At 44.3% G+C, this 24,346-nt stretch overlaps 1 protein-coding gene across 4 annotated transcripts in view; it reads left to right on the top strand.

Moving 5' to 3' along the window:
- Nucleotides 1-23,542, top strand: part of LOC311129508 (latent-transforming growth factor beta-binding protein 1-like) — a 130,304-nt gene extending 106,762 nt beyond the window's left edge. For 3 of the 4 annotated variants that reach the window (XM_084161805.1, XM_084161804.1, XM_084161803.1), the window contains 14 exons: nucleotides 731-850; nucleotides 1,424-1,552; nucleotides 3,643-3,765; nucleotides 3,930-4,061; nucleotides 5,128-5,256; nucleotides 12,836-12,976; nucleotides 13,992-14,153; nucleotides 14,252-14,341; nucleotides 16,894-17,022; nucleotides 18,500-18,640; nucleotides 18,821-18,994; nucleotides 20,480-20,596; nucleotides 21,185-21,334; nucleotides 22,371-23,542. In XM_084161805.1, the coding sequence (XP_084017931.1) occupies nucleotides 731-850; nucleotides 1,424-1,552; nucleotides 3,643-3,765; nucleotides 3,930-4,061; nucleotides 5,128-5,256; nucleotides 12,836-12,976; nucleotides 13,992-14,153; nucleotides 14,252-14,341; nucleotides 16,894-17,022; nucleotides 18,500-18,640; nucleotides 18,821-18,994; nucleotides 20,480-20,596; nucleotides 21,185-21,334; nucleotides 22,371-22,549 (1,916 nt within the window). In that variant the 3' untranslated portion in view covers nucleotides 22,550-23,542. The remainder of the gene's footprint in view (nucleotides 1-730; nucleotides 851-1,423; nucleotides 1,553-3,642; nucleotides 3,766-3,929; nucleotides 4,062-5,127; nucleotides 5,257-12,835; nucleotides 12,977-13,991; nucleotides 14,154-14,251; nucleotides 14,342-16,893; nucleotides 17,023-18,499; nucleotides 18,641-18,820; nucleotides 18,995-20,479; nucleotides 20,597-21,184; nucleotides 21,335-22,370) is intronic. The other variant, XM_084161806.1, reaches the window with a different exon arrangement.
- The last annotated feature ends 804 nt before the right edge of the window (nucleotides 23,543-24,346 follow it).

The raw sequence follows: 24,346 nt of genomic DNA, 5'->3' as shown, positions 1-24,346 counted from the left end.
CCTAAAACTGACTCACCCACCACGCTCATATCTTCTATCTGCCCATAAAGCACAGTGTCTGTGTGTGTGTCCATGCATATGTGTGTGTCACGGTTCAGACAGACGACCAGAGGACCACAATTGCGTCACACCAGAAAGTTTATTAAAACTTAAGGGAAAAGGGAAGTAGGGAGTGAATGAAGGCTCCAGGGGTAACAGGGATCCCGTCCAATGTGCTGGGTCTGTGCCCCCCCCAGTGGCAGCGATGCGTCCTATGAAGCCGGTGGTGGGTGGTCCAGAAGTCCGGGATAGAAGAGTAGTCAGGAGTCGTTATGGCAGAAGCAGGTCTGGATCTCCTGGGGCAGAAGAGTATCCAAAAATCAGGCAGGTCCGGGGTCACAAAACCAGGGTGAGCCAGAAGCGCGAGCAGACAGGTTCCGGGTGTGAGCTTTGCAGACGATCTGACACCGGAGAGCTGAAAGACAGGGCCTTAAATACTGGGAGAGGTAGTGGGTAATGCAGCGCAGCTGGCAGAGTAATTAGAGCAGAGCAGAGCAGGGACAGGTGGAGCTAGTTAGGCTGAGTAGAGAGAGTGGTGAGCAGAGTGGAAGAAAATTAAGGTGGTAACCCGGTGGAGTGAGAGGCTCATGACAGTGTGTATGTGTGTGCTTATGTGTATTTGTGTGTGTTCACACGTACAGTATGTGCGTGTGTGTGTTGCCTGCATTGAGAGCTGTACCTGTGGTTGCAGATGTGGATGAGTGCCAGGAGCTGACCTGTGACAGTGTGGGCCAGTGTGTCAACAACATGGGCTCCTACCACTGCATCTGCCCCCAGGGCTACCAGCAGATCAACGGCACCAGCTGCCTAGGTATAGGCCATTCGCTCCTTCACCTACTCAAAACATACATGCAAAGATGTACACACACGTACACACACACACGCACACACACACACACACACACTGACACAGATGCAAACAGACACAAAGACACCTTCACACTATTTATTTTTATTAAAAAATTAATTATATATATATATGTTTGTTTTTTTAGGGGGCATGACTATATACACACAAACACACACACACACATACAGCTGTACACACTCTCTCACTCATACGTTAACTTATTCTGACATACACACACTCTAATCATGTGAGTGTGCCAGAGAAGCTGAGAGGCCAGGTGATGTCAGTCTGATGTATCAGGTGATGTCACACATCTCCCTTGCCTGTGGTAATGCTGCTGTCATTCTTCATTATGTGTGTGTGTGTATGCTTGTGGTGTGTATGTGTGTATGTGTTTGTGTGTACGGAGTAATCAGAGACAGAGGCACCTGCAGCTGTTGACAAGCCTCTGGCCTGTATCACCCCTCCTTCCCTGGTGTGTCAAGTTGAATGACCTCACACCTGTGTCTTGTTCTGGCTGGTTGTCCCCTACAGATGTCGACGAGTGTCTGGACGACTCGGAGCTGTGTTCCCCACACGGGGAGTGTCTCAATGCTGAGGGCTCCTTCTACTGTGTCTGTGAGAGAGGCTTCACTGCCAGCCAGGACACACACACCTGTGAAGGTAGGCCACAGAATAATATGACGCACTGCTTCTTCCAATGATCTGTAGTTGTTGTGGCAGTGTTTCTATGAACCAAGAGGACTGGTGGTATATGATAAGGCTTTAGAGTGGTTAGGAGTGTTAGGGGGCTGCTCACTGATTCACTGACTCATTTATGAACCAAGAGGACTGGTGGTATATGATAAGGCTTTAGAGTGGTTAGGAGTGTTAAGGGGCTGCTCACTGACTCACTGACTCATTTTGTCACATATTCACACAGTCACTCATTCACTCTCTCACGTCACTCTTTCTTGAGGGTGTGCACACACTTGCACACACATGCAGTGTAGTACAGGGTAATGGCACGTAAAGTAAACGCCATTTACGCACCTTTTTTATTTTGTGCAAGAGTTTACCCACCTATTGCAGAAAAGTGCATTGATAATATAGGGATCGTTACTTTTTTCACCCCCATCGGCCGTGAACGGCGATCAGCGTTTACTCAACTACTACTACTAACTTGTTTTACTATTTCAGCACTACACACACAAACACACACACAAACACACACTCATACACACACAATCTTTCCACAACACCAGCTGTTAAAGGGGTGGTTTGATTGATAGCAGTCCCATGTTTGGCTGTAGTTTTCTCTGGTTCAACTGATGTTTATCTGACATTTATATGACGTTAGTCGGATGCTTGTCTAACGCCTCCGTCTGCTGCCGCGTGGTCCCTCCGCTCTGCCGGCTCTGTCTCTTTCCCTGCCGATGCCTTGTTGCTCCTGGAAGAGAGTGGCTTTTATTTCTTTCACATATGGCTCCTGGTATTTTTCCACCAAAGACCTTCATGCCAGGAGTCTTGCCCCGTGCCAGAGTTGTTTTAAATGCCCTTTCCTGCAGTACAAAAAATAGAAAAAACAAAGAAGGAAGCCTTTGAGCTCGCTGTCTAGATTAGGAGGAATATTTTCTGCTGCATTCTGTTTCTCCTGATTTATGCAGAAGCTCAGGCTCAGTCAGTGAGGTCCTCCGTGTGTGTTTGCGAGTGTGTGTCTGTGTGAGTGTGCGTGCATGGAGTGTTGGACAACATATGCAACACTTACCACTACAATTGACATAGTTTTTGGTCCTAATCTGCAGTCATCCAATTTTCTCTTTTCATGTAATTTCACTAATCCTATTACTAAGGAAATGAATTAGGCGGATGCTCCATAGTATGTGAGCATCCTGCATGTTTTATAAGTCTATAAAGCAGAGTTAACAGCAGATGGCTTTCGCAGGTGGCATCACTGAGGCTGAGGCTGAACTAAAGACAGACACATGATCCTCCCAAACTGAAAGGAGGCAAGCAGAGGAAATAGCATTTACTGTTAAGGGAGTTCTCCTCTCCCCTCCTCCCTGTGATATAAACATGTTTTCAGCCTGAACATGGCTCCATGATAGGCCCCCCTGAGGTGGGGCCCCGACCTTGTTTGATCCTGGGAACACGGGCCCAGTGAACCAGCAACAGGACAGGGGCCATAAAACACCTCAGCACCCCCCAGCTCAGCCCCCCCCCCAGCCCAGCTCAACCCCCCCCCCCCCCCCCCCCCGTTTATATTGGACCAGCAGAACCCCAGCTGAGGAGCAGACTGGGACTGATGCCTGGACCACAATCAAAGCAGAGGGGTCCAGGCTCCCTGCTCCTCTACCCAGACCCCAGCTTGGCTTTAGCACCGTAATACCCCCAAGGGGCCACAGACTGTCCTCCCCCGTAACAGCCAAAGGATGGTCTGACCCAAGAAGAAGGATGGTTGGGCTCTAGGGAAGGCCTGTTTGACAGCTAGATTGAATTGTGTCTAGTTGAGATCAAGAGGAAGATGTAACCTGCTTTGGCCTGACACATCTGCTTCTGTGGTTGTCTCTCTCTGTCTCGTTCATCTCTTATGGCGGGATGCTGTTTCTTTGAGTCTTGGTCAATGGACATTCAGGGTATCCAAGGACATCAAAGTCTTCAACTCTATGAAAGTTGTTGGATGTTTGTTTCAAACACCACTTGAGAAGGTTTTTTGTTGGCATATGAAATGGTACATATCGTTATGCTGAGTGTGCGTGTGTGTTTCTTTGCAGATGTGGATGAGTGCTCGGATGACACCAGGTGTGTTGGCGGCTCCTGTGAGAATAGCCAGGGTTCCTACAGATGCCAGTGTGACAGTGGCTACCGCCTGCAGGCAGACACTGACACATGCCTGGGTTGGTAACACTCTGTCACACAACTACATATCCCATCATTCAATATGCCGATCATGATATTCTGAGGACTACAGTTCAAGCATCGCTACTGTGTTCACTTCAGTGGGGTGTATAGGTGTTTAGCTGAGTGTTGACTGGGGTACTGTGGTGCTGTGCTCTCCCAGATATCGATGAGTGTGCAGAGTTGGGCCAGAGTATCTGTGGGGCGTGGCTCTGTGAGAACACAGAGGGCTCCTATAGGTGTGTGGTGGACTGCCCCCCCGGACACGACCGTGGCCCAGAAGGCATCTGTGTTGGTGAGTCAGCATCATGGGGGCATCAAAAAGGAAGCCACAGCCATGTCAACTTTCCATTGCTTCAGCTGTTTCCCCATCCAATTCTTTGAAATGCTCATGTGCCAATCAAGTGTCTTACTTTGTGCTTCTCTTCTACCCATCAATGTATCTAATCTTACCCTTCTCCATCCATCCATCCATCCATCCTTTCATCCATCAAAACTCACCTTACCCCCTCACCCATCAACACACCTTTACATACCATTCCCCATCCATCTTCAAACATTTCTGTTCCGTCCTATCAACTCTGCTTTGTAATAGACACTGATCACCACAGAGTCAACTTGGCTTGACTCCTGTAAATGTATGTTTTGGGGGCAGTGTGTGTGTGTGTGTGGGGGGGGGATTCTTCTAATAGACTTGTACTGTCTCTTTGGTCCAGCTAACTCAAGCTTGTTCTCTACTAATTAACTCCACAGAACAGATTCCTCACTGACCATAGTAACTCACTATTAGTATCTGTTGTGAGGCAGCAACATTACATCTGTTGTGTTTGCTTGTTTGGGGGTCAGGCGGTTGTTTGGACTGTTTGGGTACACAGTGTTCCAGCTACAGTTTAGAATGCTCTGTTTGCTCAGCTCAGCCAAGAGGATGTTTGTGTGTGAAGTGTTTTGTCTATCGCTCTCCATGATTTTCCTAGTGTTAATATTTCAGCATATTTATTATAGTCTTCGCAGGGTGTGGAGTCTCATGTGCACCCACACACACACACACGAAGATACACACACAAATTTTTTCAGTGTATGGATCAGCCTATTTTACCCTTGCCTCTGTGTGCTCGTGGTATGCTGTACTTTTCTGCTTTGCCTCAACTCCGGACACATTTTCAGCTTGAACTCTGGATGCTTATACTCATCCCAATGGCACCAATGAGAGATGTGTTTCAAACCTGAGACTAGCTCCACTGCAGCTCAGTGGGTGGTGTTCTGTGGGTCAACTGGTCCTAATTGCGGCACCACCTCTGCCACTGAGACTGTAAAGAACAACGGCTAACTAATCCTTGACCCTTCTCCTCCTCGTCCTGCAGATATTGATGAGTGCAACGTCAATGCCACTGTGTGTGGCAACCACGGCTTCTGTGAGAACACGGTCGGATCCTTCCGCTGCCTGTGTGACCGGGGCTACCAGGAGTCCCAGGAGGGCCTCGGCTGTGTGGGTGAGTAAGAGTGGGTGTGTGTGTACATGTTTTACTATACTTTACTATACTTGTAGTACCAGAAGTCCTCACAAGAATAGTAAACCTACTAAAATTCAGAGAAGTGAGGACATTTTGCAGGTCCTCACTTGTAAAAAGGCTATTTTAGGCTTAGGGGTTAGGGTTAGAATTAGGGTTAGAATTAGGGTTAGGGTTAGGAGTTAAGGTAAGGGTAAGGGTTAGGTTTAGGTTAGGAGTTAGGGAAAATAGGTTTTTGAATGGGAATCAATTGTTGGTCCCCAAAAAGTCCTCACAAGTATAGTAAGAATTAGCTGTGTGTGGGTGAGTGTGGGTGGTTGTGTGTGTGTGTGGGGGGGTGGTTGGGGAGGGGGTTACAAAAAAGTACCAGGAGGGCCAGAGAAGGAATGAAGACAGTAGTGTATGACAAGGGCAAGGATAGGTCTGCTTCTTAATAGAGACCATCTGGTATAGTCTTTAGTACATCTATGTGCTAGAATATACTGAACAGTCGGCACCTGCTTTGACTTAGAGCAAAGTCCCTGCAAGTTTTAATTCACATTTTCAGTGACATAATTTTTTGTCTATCATTTCATAAATTTTTGGTCAGATACTCAGAAGCACCTATTTTATGTCTGTGCATGTGTGTGCTTTGATGATATAGGTGCTCATTCTTTACAAGGAAGTTACAAGGCTTTCCTTTAAGTGTCCTGCTGAAAGCACTGGAACACTCTTAAAACCAAATTGCTAGCCGTTGATGGCTAAAACTTCTGCTCCCGTCTTGAGAACTTCAGCGGGGTTGTCATGACGACTGAATGACAGCTCACTCCTATTATGGATATGCTGGGCAGTCTGCCATGGCTATATCTGCCAACCTAGAATACCAACAGTAACATTTTAATCTTAAAATTAGATTTATTTTCTGATTCAGTGGCAACTGCTGTAGCCATTAGCCAATTATAAACATGAAGTGGTCCATGCAAAGCAATAGGAAGTATGACTGAGTGTATTTTCCTGACAGCTATTTTCCTCAGAAGTTTGTTGGTGGTGGCAGTGCTAGAAACGTATGCGTCATGCTTCATGGTTCTCTTAAAGATAGTATAAGCATTGTAGACATTAAATCATATGTCATGAAAGACTTGAATGTAATGATGTGGTGTGGGCCATATTGAGGCAGATTGATGGGACTTTAAATACTCCGGTCTTCTCTAAAATTTGGACAGTAGTTTCCCTCTCTGCAGGAAAATAAGATGGCAGACCTTCAATTTGATGGTGTAGCGCACGGTCTCTGTGATGTTTTAAACATATCCCCACCGTGTCTGCAGTGCTCCTCAGACCCTGGGATTGGAAACGCACCGGAGCATTGACTCTAAGCCCCGCTGTCTCCCACACACTGGCGCACACATACTGACACACACACCGTTGCAGTGAAAGTAATGGAGCTGGAGCCATAAAGCTGTATGGCAGCTGTCTGTCTTTCTGTCGGTGTGAGTCCAGGTCTACTTATCTCCACTGAAGAGAAAGATTGACTATATGACATTTTGGATTAAAATCTTCACCTTTTGATTTGATTTGTTTCAATACTGGAGCTGTCTGAATCCGATCAATACACTGAATGTACAAAAGATTAAGAACACCTTCCTAATATTGAGTTGTACCCTCTCCTTTTGCCCTCAGAATAGCCTCAATTCGTTGGGGCATGGACTCTACAAGGTGTCGAAAGTGTTCCACAGGGATGTTGGCCCATGTTGACTCCAATGCTTCCCACAGTTGTGTCAAGTTGGCTGGATGTCCTTTGGGTGGTGGACCATTCTTCTTCCTTAATACACATGGGAAACTGTTGAGCATGAAAAACCCGGCAGCATTGCAGTTTTTGACACACAAACCGGTGCGCCTGGCACCTACTACCATACACCGTTCAAAGACACTTCAATCTTTTGCCTTGCCCATACACCATCTGAATGGCACACATACACAATCTATGTCTCAATTATCTCAAGGCTTAAAAATCCTTCTTTAACCTGTCTCCTCCCCTTCATCTACACTGATTGAAGTGGATTTAACAAGTGACATGAATAAGGGATCACAGCTTTCACCTGGTCATTCTATGTCATGGAAAGATCAGGTGTTCATAATGTTTTGTACAATCAGTGTAGGTTACACTCAATTTTCTTTCTTGATGTAATATACTGCATGTATGGTCGACCAGGTTATTTCTCAGTCAATAGCTTTTTCTGGTCAGGGCTGGGCTGTGGTGGCACAGCTAACTGTCAGTGATGCGTGGCTTTCATTTCAGCAGTGGAATCAAAGGTGAGAGTGTTCTGTCAGAAAGTCCATCCCTGCCAACAAATCAAACTCCAGACAACACCATTATCCTGGACTAATGTCTTCCTCAGCCAAGCCAAGGGGCATTGAGGGCATTCTTCCGCAGACCCACAGAAAGCCAGTTCTCACTCAATCAGTAGAGCTCAGAATGCTGTTTTGTTAGTAGCTTTCAATTTCATTCTCATAGTTTGAGGGGGTTTGGGTGAGTGGGGTATTGCAATCAGATAGAGAGCCAGTGAGTTCATGTTTTGGGACAAGGTGAAGAATTGGGGCTTGTTTGTCTTGGTGGTTTTCTTAACTGGGCCCATGGTCCTCTGTAGCTCAATTGGTAGAGCATGGCGCTTGTAACACCAGGGTAGTGGGTTCGATCCCCGGGACCACCCATACGTAAAAATGTATGCACACATGACTGTAAGTCGCTTTGGATAAAAGCGTCTGCTAAATGGCATATTATATTTATATATATTATATTATGCAGTTCCCATCTTTTTCCTCCTACAGGAAGGCCTGTCAGAGCCATGAAAGTGGGTTGCAGGCCCTCCCCTATTGAAGCTGATAGAACACTTCCTCCAGCCAGACCTCTCCTCTGACTTGTGCGCACATACACTACCATTCAAAAGTTTTGGGTCACATAGAAATGTCCTTGTTTTCGAAAGAAAAGCAATTTTTTTGTCCATTAAAATAACATCAAATTGATCAGAAATACAGTGTAGACATGGTTAATGTTGTAAATGGCTATTGTAGCTGGAAACGGCTGATTTTTTATGGAATATCTACATAGGTTTACAGAGGCCCATTATCAGCAACCATCAGTCCTGTGTTCCAATGGCACGTTGTGTTTGCTAATCTAAGGTTATCATTTTAAAAGGCTAATTGATCATTAGAAAACCCTTTTGCAATTATGTTAGCACAGCTGAAAACTGTTGTGTTGTTTAAAGAAGCAATACAACTGGCCTTCTTGAGACTAGTTGAGTATCTGGAGCATCAGCAATTGTGGGTTCGATTACAGGATCAAAATGGCCAGAAACAAATAACTTTCTTCTGAAACTCGTCAGTCTATTCTTGTTCCGAGAAATGAAGGCTATTCCATGCGAGAAATTGCCAAGAAACTGAGGATCTCGTACAACGCTGTGTACTACACACACACACACAACAAACACATACACACGCGCGCACACACACACACACATACATTCACACACTTAAAACACACTTTTACACACACACACACATGCACTCCCTGCAACACACACACACAGTCATGCACACTTACACGTATGGTCTCTCTTGCTTTCTCTCTCTCACACACACACTCTCCATCTGTACCTTGGCAAGTGTTGGTTGGTCCCACCCCAGCCCTGTATAGCCAGCTACCTCCATTCTCCTGCCAGCCCATCATTCTCCTGTGGCTTGCACAGATGGGCTCACTTTTCCCCAAAAACTATTGGAGGTGGTCCACCACCAACCCCTCCTCTCCCCCCGCTCCTCTCCCTGTCTCTGGTTACCCCCAGACAGATGCACCCCTGAGCCTCTGGGTTTGTTGGCTGCTTCCCAGATTAAGAGGCTGTTTTGGAGTTGAATGACTTAGTGTTGTGATTCAGTGCTGTTTGGTACATATTCTCCAGACTGGGAATCAGACAACATAGCCTATCTATCTGTGTCCTTTCATTTCACAGTTCATGTCATTGAATGGAACTCTCTCTCACTGTCAAGTGATTTAAGTGACACGTTTCATTGACAGTACTCCCCCTCTCTCTCTTCCTCTAGTCCAGCTGCAACGTTGATCAAGATCAAGATTCAACCAGCTTTTTCCTCATTCTGCTGGACTGAGGTTGGGGTTGGGGTAGGGGTAGGTGTACCGGTTGGGGTTGGGGTAGGGGTACCGGTTGGGGCTGAACCCAGATGGTGACTGTGCAAGGCGAACAAGGTGCTTCAGAATCACGCCAGACAGACCGGATTTTAATGAGGGCACTGTGGTGCGTGCTGAACCCAGAAAAGCAGCAGCAGGTTTTAATGTCAACTAATTAATTATAGATTCTCCTCAATAGTGGTACGCTTTGAGCCGAGCGTTGAGGAAGGGTTATAACTAGAGGGGGGAGAGGGACTTTTATTTTTTATTTTTGTCTGCTTCCTGCATTGTGTACCTGGCTGTTAATGAGCTTTCCAATCCATGGCAGCAGATATATGCGGTGGCGGTCATTGTGGGAGGGTATGCCAAGCCATCTGTGCTCTGAATCACACTATGACACAGTCTCTATGGCTCTTGCGACTGGCTATTTCTGCCCAGTCACATACTGAATTAACAACAAATAAAGTTAACTACGCAGGAAAGGATGTTTGCCTCTGTGTGCATAAAATTAAGTTGTATATAGCCATAGAAATAGAGCAAAGGTTAAATCCTTCTACTAACTAACCTAGCTTTACTATACTGTAACTCAACATTTCTCTACGTTTACACATGAAAACAAAATGTCCATATTGTGGTATATAAACCTAAATGTGACCGACCGGCTCGATTCGGTCTTATGTAGCAACATTTGAAATTGTGTTTTTTAAATTGGATAAAAGAGACTCAGAGCTAGACAATTGTATATCATACACTACAGTTGAGGAACAATGGGAAAGTAATTCTGCTTTGAAAGTTGATAAACTTACCCTACTTTTGAGAAAATGGCCCTTGAATGTTTTGGTACACCTACTGGTGAGCTCCTCTTTGTCTACACCCTCTTAAGCCTTAGCCCCACCCATCTCTTTAAGGATTCACATGCGAGGCTAAACAGAGTGAGTAGGGTAGTGTATTAAACAAAGAAAGATTTCAAGACTAAAGGGTGGTTTATACTACGTCTATCGAAATGTCTGTATACAGTTGTCGCAGTGACATCATTAACATTCTATTGTCGTCCGACATAAAACTTGTTGTTGTCGTTATGAAAAAGTATGAACACAAAAACGACAGGCTACATGACTTCAGCAGCCTGGTGGTTCAAAATAGCATAACTGGTGTATTTTAACACCAATGAACCCATCTGTTTAGAAATGAATTTAGTATATCTCAATCTAGCAAACTAGGCAACTAAAAGCAACTTTTAAACAATGTTTTGGTTAATTTCTAGCTTATGTTAGCTGGCTAGCCAGTTCAAATAATGACCATATCATATTGCTGACAATGTCTTAACTTTAGCTAATTTGTATTCATTATTACAGAAAAATAAACTCACAACAAGATCATTATTTAATGGCGAGCTAATTACAGAAAATAGCTTACGGTTGTAAGTGTGATGAAATAAAAGCAGGGCATTCTACTGGAGAATTTTTGAACTTGGACACTGTCTCGTTGACCTAACGTTATATCCTAATTTGACTTTGGTGCAGGCCATGTTGTTCTTCACATTACCGTCTCTGGTAAACACACACTATATTAAATAAAATAAACATTTATTTGTCACAGGCACAGGATACAGAAGGTGTAAATGGTACAGTGAAATGGTTAATTGCATAGTGGAGTCTTTTGTTTAGACATGTAGCTAGCTAGCTAAACAATGAACCATAATCCCAACTCATAACATTACTACCCTGCATAAATCTACAGGTAGCTAAAGCTAACCAACTAGGTTCAATGTTAGTTAGCTAGCTAACTTTAGGCTATAACTAGCGACGCAAATGGTTCTGATATATGAATAATAGTACTACACAGATCATACACGTAATGTTAGCTAGCGAGCTAGCCAGCCAGACAGCTAACGTTAGCTAGCTAGCTAGCAGTATGCTTTAACTTGCAATGAAAATGACTTTCTGACAAAATTAGAAATGTATAATATCTGAACATTTAGCTAGCTAGACTCTCTTACCCGTATGCATGGATGAACGCTTCTCCCTCTCGGTCACGGATGCCATGGTTGCCCTTAGTTTGAAGATGTAATCCGGAGACAGGTATTTTATACAACAGCCTTTGTGTGTTCCCTTTTAGACTCCCTCCGCATAATCAAACACCTGAATTTTCTCCATCTCCTTAGCTATCATACACTGCTTCCACTGGGCATTCCACAGATTTCAAAACTCGGTCCTGCAGAAAGTGGAGAGTGGAGAGTATTAGCAACATTATCACAGTTCTTCGTGATATCTTTAAAAAAAAGCTGCATTAGAAAGGATTACCTACACATACAGAGCAGCTCATGTTAAAGACAGAAGCGTGCTACATGGAAGACCAATCCGAACTCATCTCTCGGCATATCCAGCCCATCCATTATCTCAGCCAATCATGGCTAGCGGGAAGGTCCTGTCTTTTCCTGTGGCTAAACCAACTAGGCTCGTAATTTAACAATTGTATTCATATTTACAGATGGCATACAAGTTTGTTATTAAGGCACAGGAAAGTTCACATGTTCCAGAAGGCATTTCTGCCAAAAAAATGCATTTAGATTTTTTTTTATGTATACGTTCAAATGCCTCACCTGTGAAGTAGTTACGTGCGACATACGCCTAGTTTCCTGAAATGAGTCACAAATGCATAAGGACAGAATCCACTGAAATGGAGAACAAATTCTCATCCAAATGTACTTTGCGGTAGTCCCATTCTGCTGAGCAGGAAAGGCCGTGAAATATATTGAAATATATTCTCTTATGAGGAAAAATCTGCCTTTTCCATTGTCATTCTGGACCGATCCCTTTTTTAATGCTCCCCTATTGCGACGCACCCACTCTCTTCCTCCCCGCTCTCTCCTTAACACTTTCTAGCTCATTGACAAACTGGCCCACACCCCAGTGTGAAGTATTGGATAGGGCGTTGGGAATGCAGAGCAGTTCAGAGCACGACGGAACCAGGAGGCTTTGTTGTCTTTTTACATTAAGCTTCACGTCGGGGTTGATGTATGTGTTTTCTCTGCGCGTTCATTCATAACTGGAGAGACATACATGGATGGATGCACAACTATAACCACAGCCATGTCAAAGGAAAACAGACATGTTATTGGAGTGTGAAATAGCCTTTTGAGTGTTTTTCTTCCACAATGTATAGGCCTATTCATTGATTTTGAAAACATTGAGTGTTTTGTTGAAGAAAAATCAATTTCCAAGGGTATATCACCAGCTCCTCATACAGTACACTACTTAGTATTTTAATGTGTCTTTATAAGCTACTTGTCTTGTGAATGAAACCACACATGCCACATATGTGAGACATTATATAAATAAGATGCATCCTGCGAGGTTGCTAACCATGCTCATTAGTGCTAACCAAGGTGTTGTGTTCTCCCTGCAGATGTGAATGAGTGTGATTTGCTTAGCGGTGTGTGTGGCGAGGCCCTGTGTGAGAATGTGGAGGGCTCCTTCCTGTGTATGTGCCCCGACGAGGACCAGGAGTACAACCAGATGACCGCCAAGTGCAGTCCCGCTCCCACAGGTGACCCACACATTGCCTGAACACAAATTAAGACCCCTAGTTGATATAAAGTGTTTTATTTAAAATAGTGAACATTGAGTGGTAGCGCATTGTCTCAGAGGACAATATTAACCTTTAACAGCGTGGAGTTTAATTTGAGTGGAGCTCTGATGAATGAGGGGGCCTCGCTCTGTTTAACACCGCAGCCACGGGTTAGGGGCCTCCTCTGCAGGCCCCACGCAAGGGGACTGCCTTGTCTCTGCCTGAGTATAAAACTCTAATGAGAAACAGAGCCAACTGTGTGTCTGTCTGGTGGATATACTGTGTAGTACAGGGCTTTAGGTCCCAAAGCTCAACATTAACCTAGGGTCCTTGTCAGACTTAACCTGATGACCTCAAGTATGTTTTCTCTTACCTCTGAGAACAGTCCCAAATATTTAAGGAGGATAGTTTATCATTATGTAATGTTAGGCATCAGAGCATGCTCTGTGCTCACAACATCAGACGTTACGTAATAGTATGATTGCTTTAGAAGAATGTTGTAGCAATAAAAGCTGTGTTTTTCTGAGAATAGGCAATTGGATACGAATCTCTGGTAATCTATAATTATCGGAGGCATTCACAGAGCACAAAACTGATACAGAAACCGCTGTGTGTGTGTGTGTGTTTGAGTGCATGCATGCGTGCATGCATGTATGAATGCATGTGTGTGTTCGTGTCCGTACGTGCATGTGGAGGGTAAACCAAGGAGAGGAGAAGGAGATAGGAGGGGATGGGAAGGGGGGTTGTTCTCTTCTCTCCAAGTATATCATTAAAGCAATGTGAAGCCACAGATCACAGTCATCATGTGCCCCAACTCTCCAACAGGCTCTAATTGTCTCAGTTTACGAGAGAGAGAGACTCATTCCTCTTGTGTTATCCCATTTTTGGCAGTTGGAAACATTACTCATTCACGTCCACAACTGGAGATATTACTGAACACTATTTGTTGATCTATTAGTGTGTAATAATATTTATTCTCCCCTGTTTTCCCCAGCCTCGTCAATAGAGAGGAAGGAGTGCTACTACAACCTCAATGATGAAAACCTGTGTGAGAACGTGCTGACCAGCAGTGTCACCATGGAAGAGTGCTGCTGTACACTGGGGGCAGGCTGGGGGGACAACTGTGAGGTGCACCCCTGCCCCGTCCAGGGCACTGGTGAGGAAGCACACACATAAACACACACACACACTTATTATATCCACACACACACACACACTACATATTACACATTTTCTTGTCTATCTCTTCGACAGATCAGTTTTCCCAGATGTGTCCAGCTGGGAGAGGCAATGTCCCCACTGGTGACGCTGTGTTTGGAGTGACCGCAGCCGAGAGTTATAAAGGTATGTGAACTCAGAGACCCAGTGTAGGCTGAACAGAGCCTTGGCTCACAACAGTAGTGTTCAGAGAATGCTGTGAGAACAATATGAATCAGACAACGAGGTAGCAACAAACCCATGATTTTGAATGGCCTTACTAAACTCTTGAGATGCTGCTATTAATCTAATCACAGCCGCCTCGCTCTCAGGCCTGTGTCTGTGCTCTTATTGTGTAAGTGTTTGTTTATGTGTGTGTCTGTTTCTCAGCCTTGGAGTCACAGAGCAAAAATGCCATCCTCAGATGTCTGGAGACATATGACCTCCACATGTGCTCCTCCTAGCACATCTTCTCCTCTCCCCTCTCTCTCTTATTTTTCTCTTTCTCTACCTCTCTCCTCTTCCAGCCCCTTCAAGCCTAGATTGTTCACCTCGTACAAAAGCTAATTCATCGAACCAACGGCCTTAATTCAATAGTTTAATTTATTACAGCAAGGGGAGTCTGGTAGAGAGGGGCTGGCAGCAAGTGAATGTGGTATATTCTGAGAGAGAGACAGACAGAGACGGGCTGGGAAGGCCAGTTGCCAGGGACATTTCCTGAGCATCAGTCTGGATATGTCTTCAATTAGTGGACCTGTTTGCATGGCTGATTATGGTCTCAGTTGCAAACACCAACGCCCAACCAACGGCACACACAAGGAAGAGTACTGTAACACAGAACTGTTTGTTGATAGAGGTTTTCTCTATGCCTCTACGGGTTTCATCTCATTAAAGCTTTGAGTTGGTCTCACCTTTCTATAAACATAACGAGTAGAGACTGTTTGAATATTGGAAATGTACAGTACCAGTCAAAAGTTTGGACACACCTACTCATTCAAGGGTTTGTCTTTATTTTGACTATTTTCTACATTGTAGAATAATAGTGAAGACATCAAAACGATGAAATAACACATATGGAATCATGTAGTAACCAAAAAAGTGTTCAACAAATGTATTTTAGATTCTTCAAAGTAGCCACCCTTTGCCTTGATGACAGCTTTGCACACTCTTGGCATTCTCTCAACCAGCTTCACCTGGAATGCTTTTCCAACAGTCTTGAAGGAGTTCCCACATATGCTGAGCACTTGTTGGCTGCTTTTCCTTCATTCTGCGGTCCAACTCATCCCAAACCATCTCAATTGGGTTGGGGTCAAGTGATTGTGGGGCCAGGTCATCTGATGCAGCACTCCATCACTCTCCTTCTTGGTCAAATAGCCCTTACACAGCCTGGAGGTATGTTGGGTCATTGTCCTGTTGAAAAACAAATGATAGTCCCACTAAGTGCAAACCAGATGGGATGGCGGATTGCTGCAGAATGCTATGGTAGCCATACTGGTTAAGCGTGCCTTGAATTCTAAATAAATATTTGACAGAGTCACCAGCAAAGCACCCCCACACCATCACACCTCCTCCTCAATACTTCACGGTGGGAACCACACATGCGGAGATCATTTGTTCACCTACTCTGCGTCTCACAAAGACACGGTGATTGGAACCAAAAATCTCAAATGTGGACTCATCAGACCAAAGGACAGATTTCCACCAGTCTAATGTCCATTGCTTGTGTTTCTTGGCCCAAGCAAGTCTCTTCTTCTTATTGGTGTCCTTTAGTAGTGGTGTCTTTGCAGCAATTCGACCATGAAGGCCTGATTCACGCAGTCTCCTCTGAACAGTTGATGTTGAGATGTGTCTGTTACTTGAACTCTGTGAAGCATTTATTTGGGCTGCAATTTCTGAGGCTGGTAACTCTAATGAACTTATCCTCTGCAGCAGAGGTAACTCTGGGTCTTCTATTCCTGTGGTGGTCCTCATGAGAGCCAGTTTCATGGTTTTTGCGACTGCACTTGAAGAAACTTTCAAAGTTCTTGTAATTTTCCATATTGACTGACCTTCATGTCTTAAAATAATGACGGACTGTCATTTCTCTTTGCTTATTTGAGCTGTTCTTGCCATAATATGGACTTGGTCTTTAACCAAATAGGGCTATCTTCTGTATACCACTCCTATCTTGTCACAACACAACTGATTGGCTCAAACACATTAAGAAGGAAAGAAATTCCACAAATGAACTTTTAACAAGGCACACCTGTTAATTGAAATGCATTCCAGATGACTACCTCATGAAGCTGGTTGAGAGAATGCCAAGTGTGTGCAAAGCTGTCATCAAGGCAAAGGGTGGCTACTTTGAAGAATCTCAAATATAAAATATATTTTGATTTGTTTATCACTTTTTTGGTTGCTACATGATTCCATGTGTTATTTCATAGTTTTGATGTCTTGACTATTATTCTATAATGTAGAAAATAGTACAAAATAAAGAAAAACCATTGAATGAGTAGGTGTGTCCAAACCTTTGACTGGTACTGTATATCCCCGTTGAGTGGTGAGTGGTATTGGTGTTCCCTCAGCTTTAGTGGGGAAGTAACTGCATGAATACATTGTTGTCTGAATAGTAAGAGATTAATTGAAAATGTGTGTGTGTGTGTGGGTGTGGGTGTGCGTGCTGTTACTAAGAAACCCGGTTGTCCTCTCCCTCCCAGATTCAGATGAGTGTGCGTTGTTTGGCCAGGAGATCTGTAAGGATGGCTACTGCCTCAACAGCCCAGGAAGCTACGAGTGTTACTGTAAGACTGGCCTGTACTACGACGATGTCAATCTGAAGTGCAGAGGTCAGTGGGAAGGTCATTTACATTAATTCGTGTTAATTCAGCCCAAACATACTTGATTTACTCACAATTTAAAGATTGGAATCAATGCTACTGTACCACAGCCTGTGTGTGTTGGCTGGCTGGGCCGGGGTGTGTAGAGTGGGGCCCCTCCCTGGGTTAGGTGGGGTCAGAGCAGGGTGGGAGGCAGGGTGGGGACACGGGACACTCTGGGGGTGACACAGGGCCAGACTGCGGTGACCTAGGCAGCACGCCCAAACCACCAACCGGCCCAAACTGGATGGACCCTGGCCTTCTGCCAACCCCACACCGCACCCCTGGCCCCACATCGCACCCCTTGTCTCCAGCAGTGGGATGCCTGTGGGGCCTCCTGCGGAGTTCCGCCACATTTGCGTTGGATTATTTGGACAGGCTGGGATTGGGCGGAGGGTCCAGTGGAGGTTTGGCCTTTACCCTGGACGGTCTTGGTTTTACCCCGTTACGCATGGACTAGAGAGTCATAATACAATTTAGAAACCAACCACCACCAGCCTTATGGCCGTGCTCTACAGTATATGGGATATGGGGATATTTTTAAAAGGGGATGGAGGGGTATTTTTGAAAGTGTAGAATATCGAGTGGATGTGTATTTCAGTTGTATGTCTGGATGGATGAAATGTAGAGTTTTTTTTTTCATTCATTTCCTCAGCAATTATGAAACCACAGGCCTGATGTATATCTAATGCATTCCCTGTGGCTGTATATTCCAGAAATACATGGGATTTCTGTTGGGACTGAGTTACAATCCAAATACCAGGTTTATTTTTCAAAATACCTGCAAATAATCCCCTTGAAGCTGTATTAGTTTACCTATAATTCACAAAAACATGTTAACTGTGCGGCATACAGTACTGTATGTCTCTGCAACATACATTTTCACGGACACAGGGAAACAGATTTGAACTCTCATCAATGGGACAGAGAAAATGCAGTCTGTTAGTCATGTTTTGAGCAGGTGATTCCTCCTCAATTGAAGTTAACCTTACAAGTGTTTAATGTGAGCAAGCATTTTTGTCACCGTTCTAATTGGATAGGTGAATGAGTGTAAATGTGCATGTGTGCATGTGTGTTTGGTCACACTTTATTTGGATAGTCCGGATAGTCCATCTGTAGATGCTCTACAGATGGTCATACTATCAACAAACTGTTGACAAGCAACTAAGGTTACAGTTAGGGTTAGGTTTAGAATAAGGTTAAGGGTTAAGGTTAGGGTAAGGGTAAGGGTTAAGTTTAGGGTTAGGATAAGGGTTAGGGTTAGTAGATAGTTAGTTGAAATGTTACTGATAGTCTGTAGATGATCGGTTGAGCATCTACAGATAGAATATCTGTTACGGTGCGTTCCATTGAGAATCAGGCTGTGAGACAACAGAACTCCAACAGGACTTTTTGAAATCTTTCTCTCTCTCTCTCCCTTTCTCTCTCTTTCTCTCCTCCCCTGCAGACATTGATGAGTGTCAGGATGAGTCTAGCTGTATGGGGGGAGAGTGTTTGAACACACAGGGCTCCTACATGTGTTTCTGTACACACCCCATGGTGTTGGACTCTGACAACAAGCACTGTGTAATCACCCCTGAAGTGGCAGGTAAGAACCCTCATGGAGACTGGATGCAAAAATATAAGCATGCTCTCATATTGTCTCTGTTTTTGGAAACATGTAATTTTTTTATGTCTTTCTCATGGAGATTGTATACCTTGTCATGGCATATTGTGCCTCTGATAGTGAGATAATGATTGTGACTGAGATGTAATGTGTCTGTTGCAGAGCAACACTCTGTGCAGACTGACTACCAGGGTATTTGCTGGCAGACGGTAACGGGCACCCGGAAGACTTGCACAAAGCCCCTGGCCAACAGAAAGACAACCTTCACAGAGTGCTGCTGTCTGTTTGGCGAGGCCTGGGGCATGGACTGTGCCCTTTGCCCCCTGAAGAACACAGGTTCTACACTCATGTCCATCTAGCAACCCTACTGTTAGAATGATTTGACCTATAATGACCTGTTATCTATTATGAATAGACCAATCTTTGGAGTGAACACACAATGCTTATGCTGTCCTGCTATGAAAACATAACATTCAGAGATCGTAGAGTCATTCATTTGAGGTAGATGCTTCTTCATCTAGTCTTGTGTGAGATATATTATTGAACCCCACACAGTATATTTCAGCTGGTCTCAGAGTGATGATGTTGGTCAGTGCTTAAACCAGACCTGGCCCTTCCTGTGAGGGGCCAGGGCCTCTCAGACCTCAGACCCAGGACTAATGACACCTCATCAGGCTTGGCCTCTGCCAGCTGCCTACTAATGCTCCTGTCTCCTGGAGCCTCTGAGATCTAGCCTGCCCTGGGGTCTATCTTCTATCCTCTACCCCCCCTCCCTTATCCAATACCTGGAGTGTGTCTAGGCAGGGCGGTCTGGTCGCTGATGCATGTTCCCACCACGCTGCCAGGTTAGATGGCTGCAGTGTGCATTATGGAGACCTGTGGACTGGAACATGTGGGGACAGTCCTCAGGGCTCTGAACTGGATCATTTTCTTCCCTCCGATAAAATAAGACTGTTATTCCAACCCACTGGAAGATGGAACTGGTAGAGTTGGGGACTTTTAAATGTTGTGAGTGATTTCCCAGCAGTTTGACTTGGAATTCGTAACTTGATGTGAGAATGATGTTGAACCGACAGTTTAGTGAGTGCAGTTAAGTCACGAGAGCTAGGTTTGAGCTCTCCAGGAACGTTGCAGCTGTGCAACATAGGCAGGTGTGTGAGCTCACCACTGCTCTCCGCAGAGAGAACAGAACACGGTTGTTTGTTCTCATCAGGCCCATCCAGATCGCTCTGCGGTCCCTCTCTGATGCGTTTCCTGTATAGACGTTCTTGTGGGAGCGAACGGAGGCAAGCAGGGGACTGTAGGGGATGACTGGCCATGGCGTGCAGATGAAAGACTCTGGTTTAGGTTCCCACAGTACAGTAACCAATGAGGAGGGAACTCAGAGCTGGTGTCGTGCTATGGTGTGTGTTTAACGTCACAATCAGGAGGGAAGTGGGCCGTTAGTCCAACCTGAGTATTCAGTTCAGTCAAATATCCCCTGTCTACTAAGCCAAGTGATGATGGCAATGTAATTACTTTGAAAAACCTTGAAAGTGTTGACATTTGGATAAGCTTCAGTTCTTATATTCACAGAAACGTGTTGTGTTTATGAAACGTAGTAGGTTTTTGTCATGTTTTCTGTCTTTGTACATTGTAAATAACTCCCAGCATGTATTCTCTAGCTCCTGATCTCAGCTGTGGTCACAGGGTCATCTGTCTCACTCAGCTGCGTCTAAGTCTCCTCTCTTCCTCTGTCACTCTCTCTCTCTCAGAAGACTATGTCTCTCTCTCTCTCTCTCTCAGAGGGCCTCGTCTCAGTCTCTCTCCCTTCTCTCACAGAGGACTATGCCTCCATGTGTAACGTGCCAATGAGTGAAGGACGGGGGCGTCCGTATGGTCGCGATGCCCTTGTGGCTGGGCCCGTCCAGGAGTATGAGGTCAGCCTGGACTATGAGAGTGAGTGAACCAGTCCCCACCACACTGTACAACACACTGATGAAGTTCAAACATATAGAGAGAGGGAATAGCCTGGGGAGGTTGGGACAAGCTGCCTATTCTCTCAATAATAGCTATTTGCTGCCATCTTGTGTCCATATTAATTACTAAATGCCATGACCACAAATTGTTTTCTGTTGGTATATTACATTTACATTTTAGTCATTTAGCAGACACTCTTATCCAGAGCGACTTACAGGAGCAATTAGGGTTAAGTGCCTTGCTTAAGGGCACATCGACAGATTTTTCACCTAGTCGGCTTGGGGTTACTAGCACAACGCTCTTACCCACTAAGCTACCTGCCCCCCCATGGTAGGCACAAATAGTAGAGTCCTTACAGTTTCTGTATTTTCAGTGTAACCAAGGTCTTCCAAGATCATAAAGAAATTGTTATTCATTATTCATTAGTTTATCTAATCATGCTAGTTAAATATAGAGGATTTGTAAGTCATAATTTCTCTGCATTCACATATTAAATAAGTAATTATATCTTCATTTGAATTGGATGAATAAAACACTCATTCTCACCCCCTGCCCCCCATCCTGCAGACCCGTATGATGCGTTTGAGGGCCTGAGAGCAGAAGAGTGTGGCATTCTGAACGGCTGTGAAAACGGGCGCTGTGTGCGGGTACAGGAGGGCTACACCTGCGACTGCTTCGACGGCTACACCCTGAATATGTCCCGCATGGCGTGTGTGGGTAAGAGATGGGTGGAGGACACACACTGAATAGACTAGAAGGAAAATAGTACATCTCTCCTCAACCCTCAACCAGGAAAGGCTATCATGCATGTTGTTGATGTTAGGTCCGTGTGTGCTGGGCGTGCTGCTCTGTTTTGAGCCAGTTTCAGCTTTGCTAGGTCTTTCTTTGATGCACCTGACCATATTAATGGGACAAGATCAGAGCCTGAACAACTAGTACAGTCGAGTGGTGTCAAAAATGCAGAATATCTTTTTATAACAGACATACAGTACATACCTCTCCCCATCTTCACAACAACTTGACCATTATAACTGATCATCCAATGTTACTCCTAAAAGTTTAGCTTCCTCAACGGTCACACCCTTTATGTTCAACTCCAGTTGAGCATTAGGTCTTAGAGAATGTGTCTAGGGTTTACAGAGAATGGTGCGACAAACAAAAAACATCCAGTCAACGGCAGTCCTGTGGACGAAAACAGCTTGTTAACGACAGGTCGAAGGAGAATGGCAAGAATCGTGCAAGCTAACAGGCGGGCCACAAACAGGGCCACAAATAACGGCGCAGTACAACAGTGATGTGCAGAACGGCATCTTGGAATGCACAACTCGTTGGTCCTTGTCATGGATGGGCTATTGCAGCAGACGACCACACCGGGTTCCACTCCTATCAGCTAAAAACAAGAAGAAGCGGCTCCACTGGACAATTGAGGTGTGGAAAAACATCGCCTGGTCTGACGAATCCCGGTTCCTGTTGCGTCATGCTGATGGCAGAGTCAGGATTTGGCTTAAGCGGCATGAGTCCATGGCCCCTTCCTGTCTGGTGTCAACGGTATAGGCTGGTGACGTAATAGTGTGGGGAATGTTTTCCTGGCACACATTAGGTCCCTTGATACCAATTGAGCAATGTTTCCATGCCCCGAAGAATTCAGGCTGTTCTGTAGGCAAAAGGTTGTCCAACCATGGGTGTACCTAATAAACTGTCCACTGAGTGTATGTAGACTGAGCTAACATAATACCCCTCTTATCTCTCACAGATGTAAATGAATGTTCCGAGCTCAACAACCAGATGTCCCTCTGCAAGAATGCCAAATGTATCAATACGCAAGGATCCTACAAGTGTGTGTGCCTGCCTGGATACACCCCCTCTGAGCGGCCTAACTACTGCGTGGCCAGTGAACAAGGGGCACCAGCAGCGCACACAGAGAGGGAGTGAGCCCCCACGACCACTAGAGGGACACACAACACACTAAAACACACTTATTTAATCCAAGCCCATATACTCTGCACTGTATAAAAACACACTAAACAAAACAACAAAATAATTTACTTGAGATGAAGATCCAATTTAACCTACTATGTGGTGCCTTGTGGCAAAGAAACACAGCATTGTATAAAATGTATGTTTGTTTTGTCTGTTTTACTTTTTATATTAGAAGGAGTTTATGCGAGCTAGAGGAGCTTTCACTCTCCAAACACAACGACAAACCCTATGAACTCTTACTGGGGGATAATGTTTTATTTTCTACCCAGTCCAAAACGCCTTGTGTGTGGATATTTAATTCAGTGAAGAGGCCAGCCATCCGTTTGCTCTCCCCGTTCTCACAGTCCTCCTCCCCGGTGGCTGTGGAGGACTGCCGGCCTGGTCATGAATGGACAGCCATAAGATCTTTGCTCCGTGGCTTCACACAAACATACAGTATGCACACTACTGTAATATAATTTTGTTCATGTAAATTCTTTGGAATAAGCTTTTTTTGTAGGCATTTTTTTGTATTAATGATAAATGCAAACACAAAACTACTTCTCTGTGTCTTGGACATTGGACAATAGCAGGTTTTAATTTTAATTTTAATTTTTTTTCTTGCCTGCCCTGTGGAGCAGTCATATTCCCTACCCTTTAGTTTTTTTTTCTTGAGATATTGTTTTATTTCTTTGAAGAAAAATTCAAATGACATTTTGCTTGATTTTTTTCATACTTTAATGAAACCTTTTTCTGCATTTTACTGCAATGTCTAAAAGTCTTGCCAGGTTGCAAAGCTGCTATGGGACAGCCGTGGGAGAAATTTTGTACATTTAAACAGAAGAGTTGAGAAACCAGTTTATGTATTTGTAATTTGTACATGAAAAATAGCTCTTGTATGAATATTCTTATTACGATGTATATTAAACCCCTGGTAATAAATCACAAATGGTGATATTTATACTGCCTGGTATGTGATGGCACTTATTATTAGAAGCAACAAAGACTTATTCACATTGTGCTCAATAGCTGTACCTAGAACCATAGTCATGACTTATGACACATGTCCGATGACATAAGCTAGACCACAATGGACACAAAAGAAATGGGTCATCTTCACAACTTTACAACTGTTACTATCAATACATTTTCTATCATACCTTTCCAACACTCTATTTCCAAATGGTTAATTCGTATCATATTCATATTGTTAATGTTAATCGTTTTGGTGACTGCATATACCCTCAGACCTGTGTAGTCTCAGGGTTAGGGTGACCACACTTCACTTAACATTAACTGGTTGATCAGCAGAGAAATACCTAGGACAGAGGTGATGTTTGCTCCTCAATGTTTTCTGCATCATATAAAATATGAATTGGCATGACACTATGGTGTCAAGAACCTTCTCTGATCAGAGGAAAAGAGACGCATGAGTGGCTTCAACTACCAATGACCTTGCTGCTGTTGCATTCTTGTTGCTCGCAGATCTTGATGATCTCAGCACATGCCTGTCACTCCCCGCCAGTGGTGGAAAAAGTGCCCAATTGTCATACTTGAGTAAAGATACCTTAATAGGAAATGACTCAAGTAAAAGTGAAAGTCACCCAGTAAAATACTACTAAAAGTCTAAAAGTACTTGGTTTTAAATATACTTAAGTATCAAAGTAAATCCAAACGCAAAAATGTACTTAAGTATCAAAAGTTAAAGTATAAATCATTTCAAATTCCTTATATTAAGCAAACCATGTGGCACAATTGTTTATGTTTTTT

This window comes from Coregonus lavaretus, assembly GCF_964263955.1.
Source record: "Coregonus lavaretus genome assembly, chromosome: 1".
In the NCBI taxonomy this organism is placed as follows: Eukaryota; Metazoa; Chordata; class Actinopteri; order Salmoniformes; family Salmonidae; genus Coregonus; species Coregonus lavaretus.
Note: the sequence above shows the minus strand (reverse complement) of the source record. Positions and strands in the feature narration are given on the sequence as shown.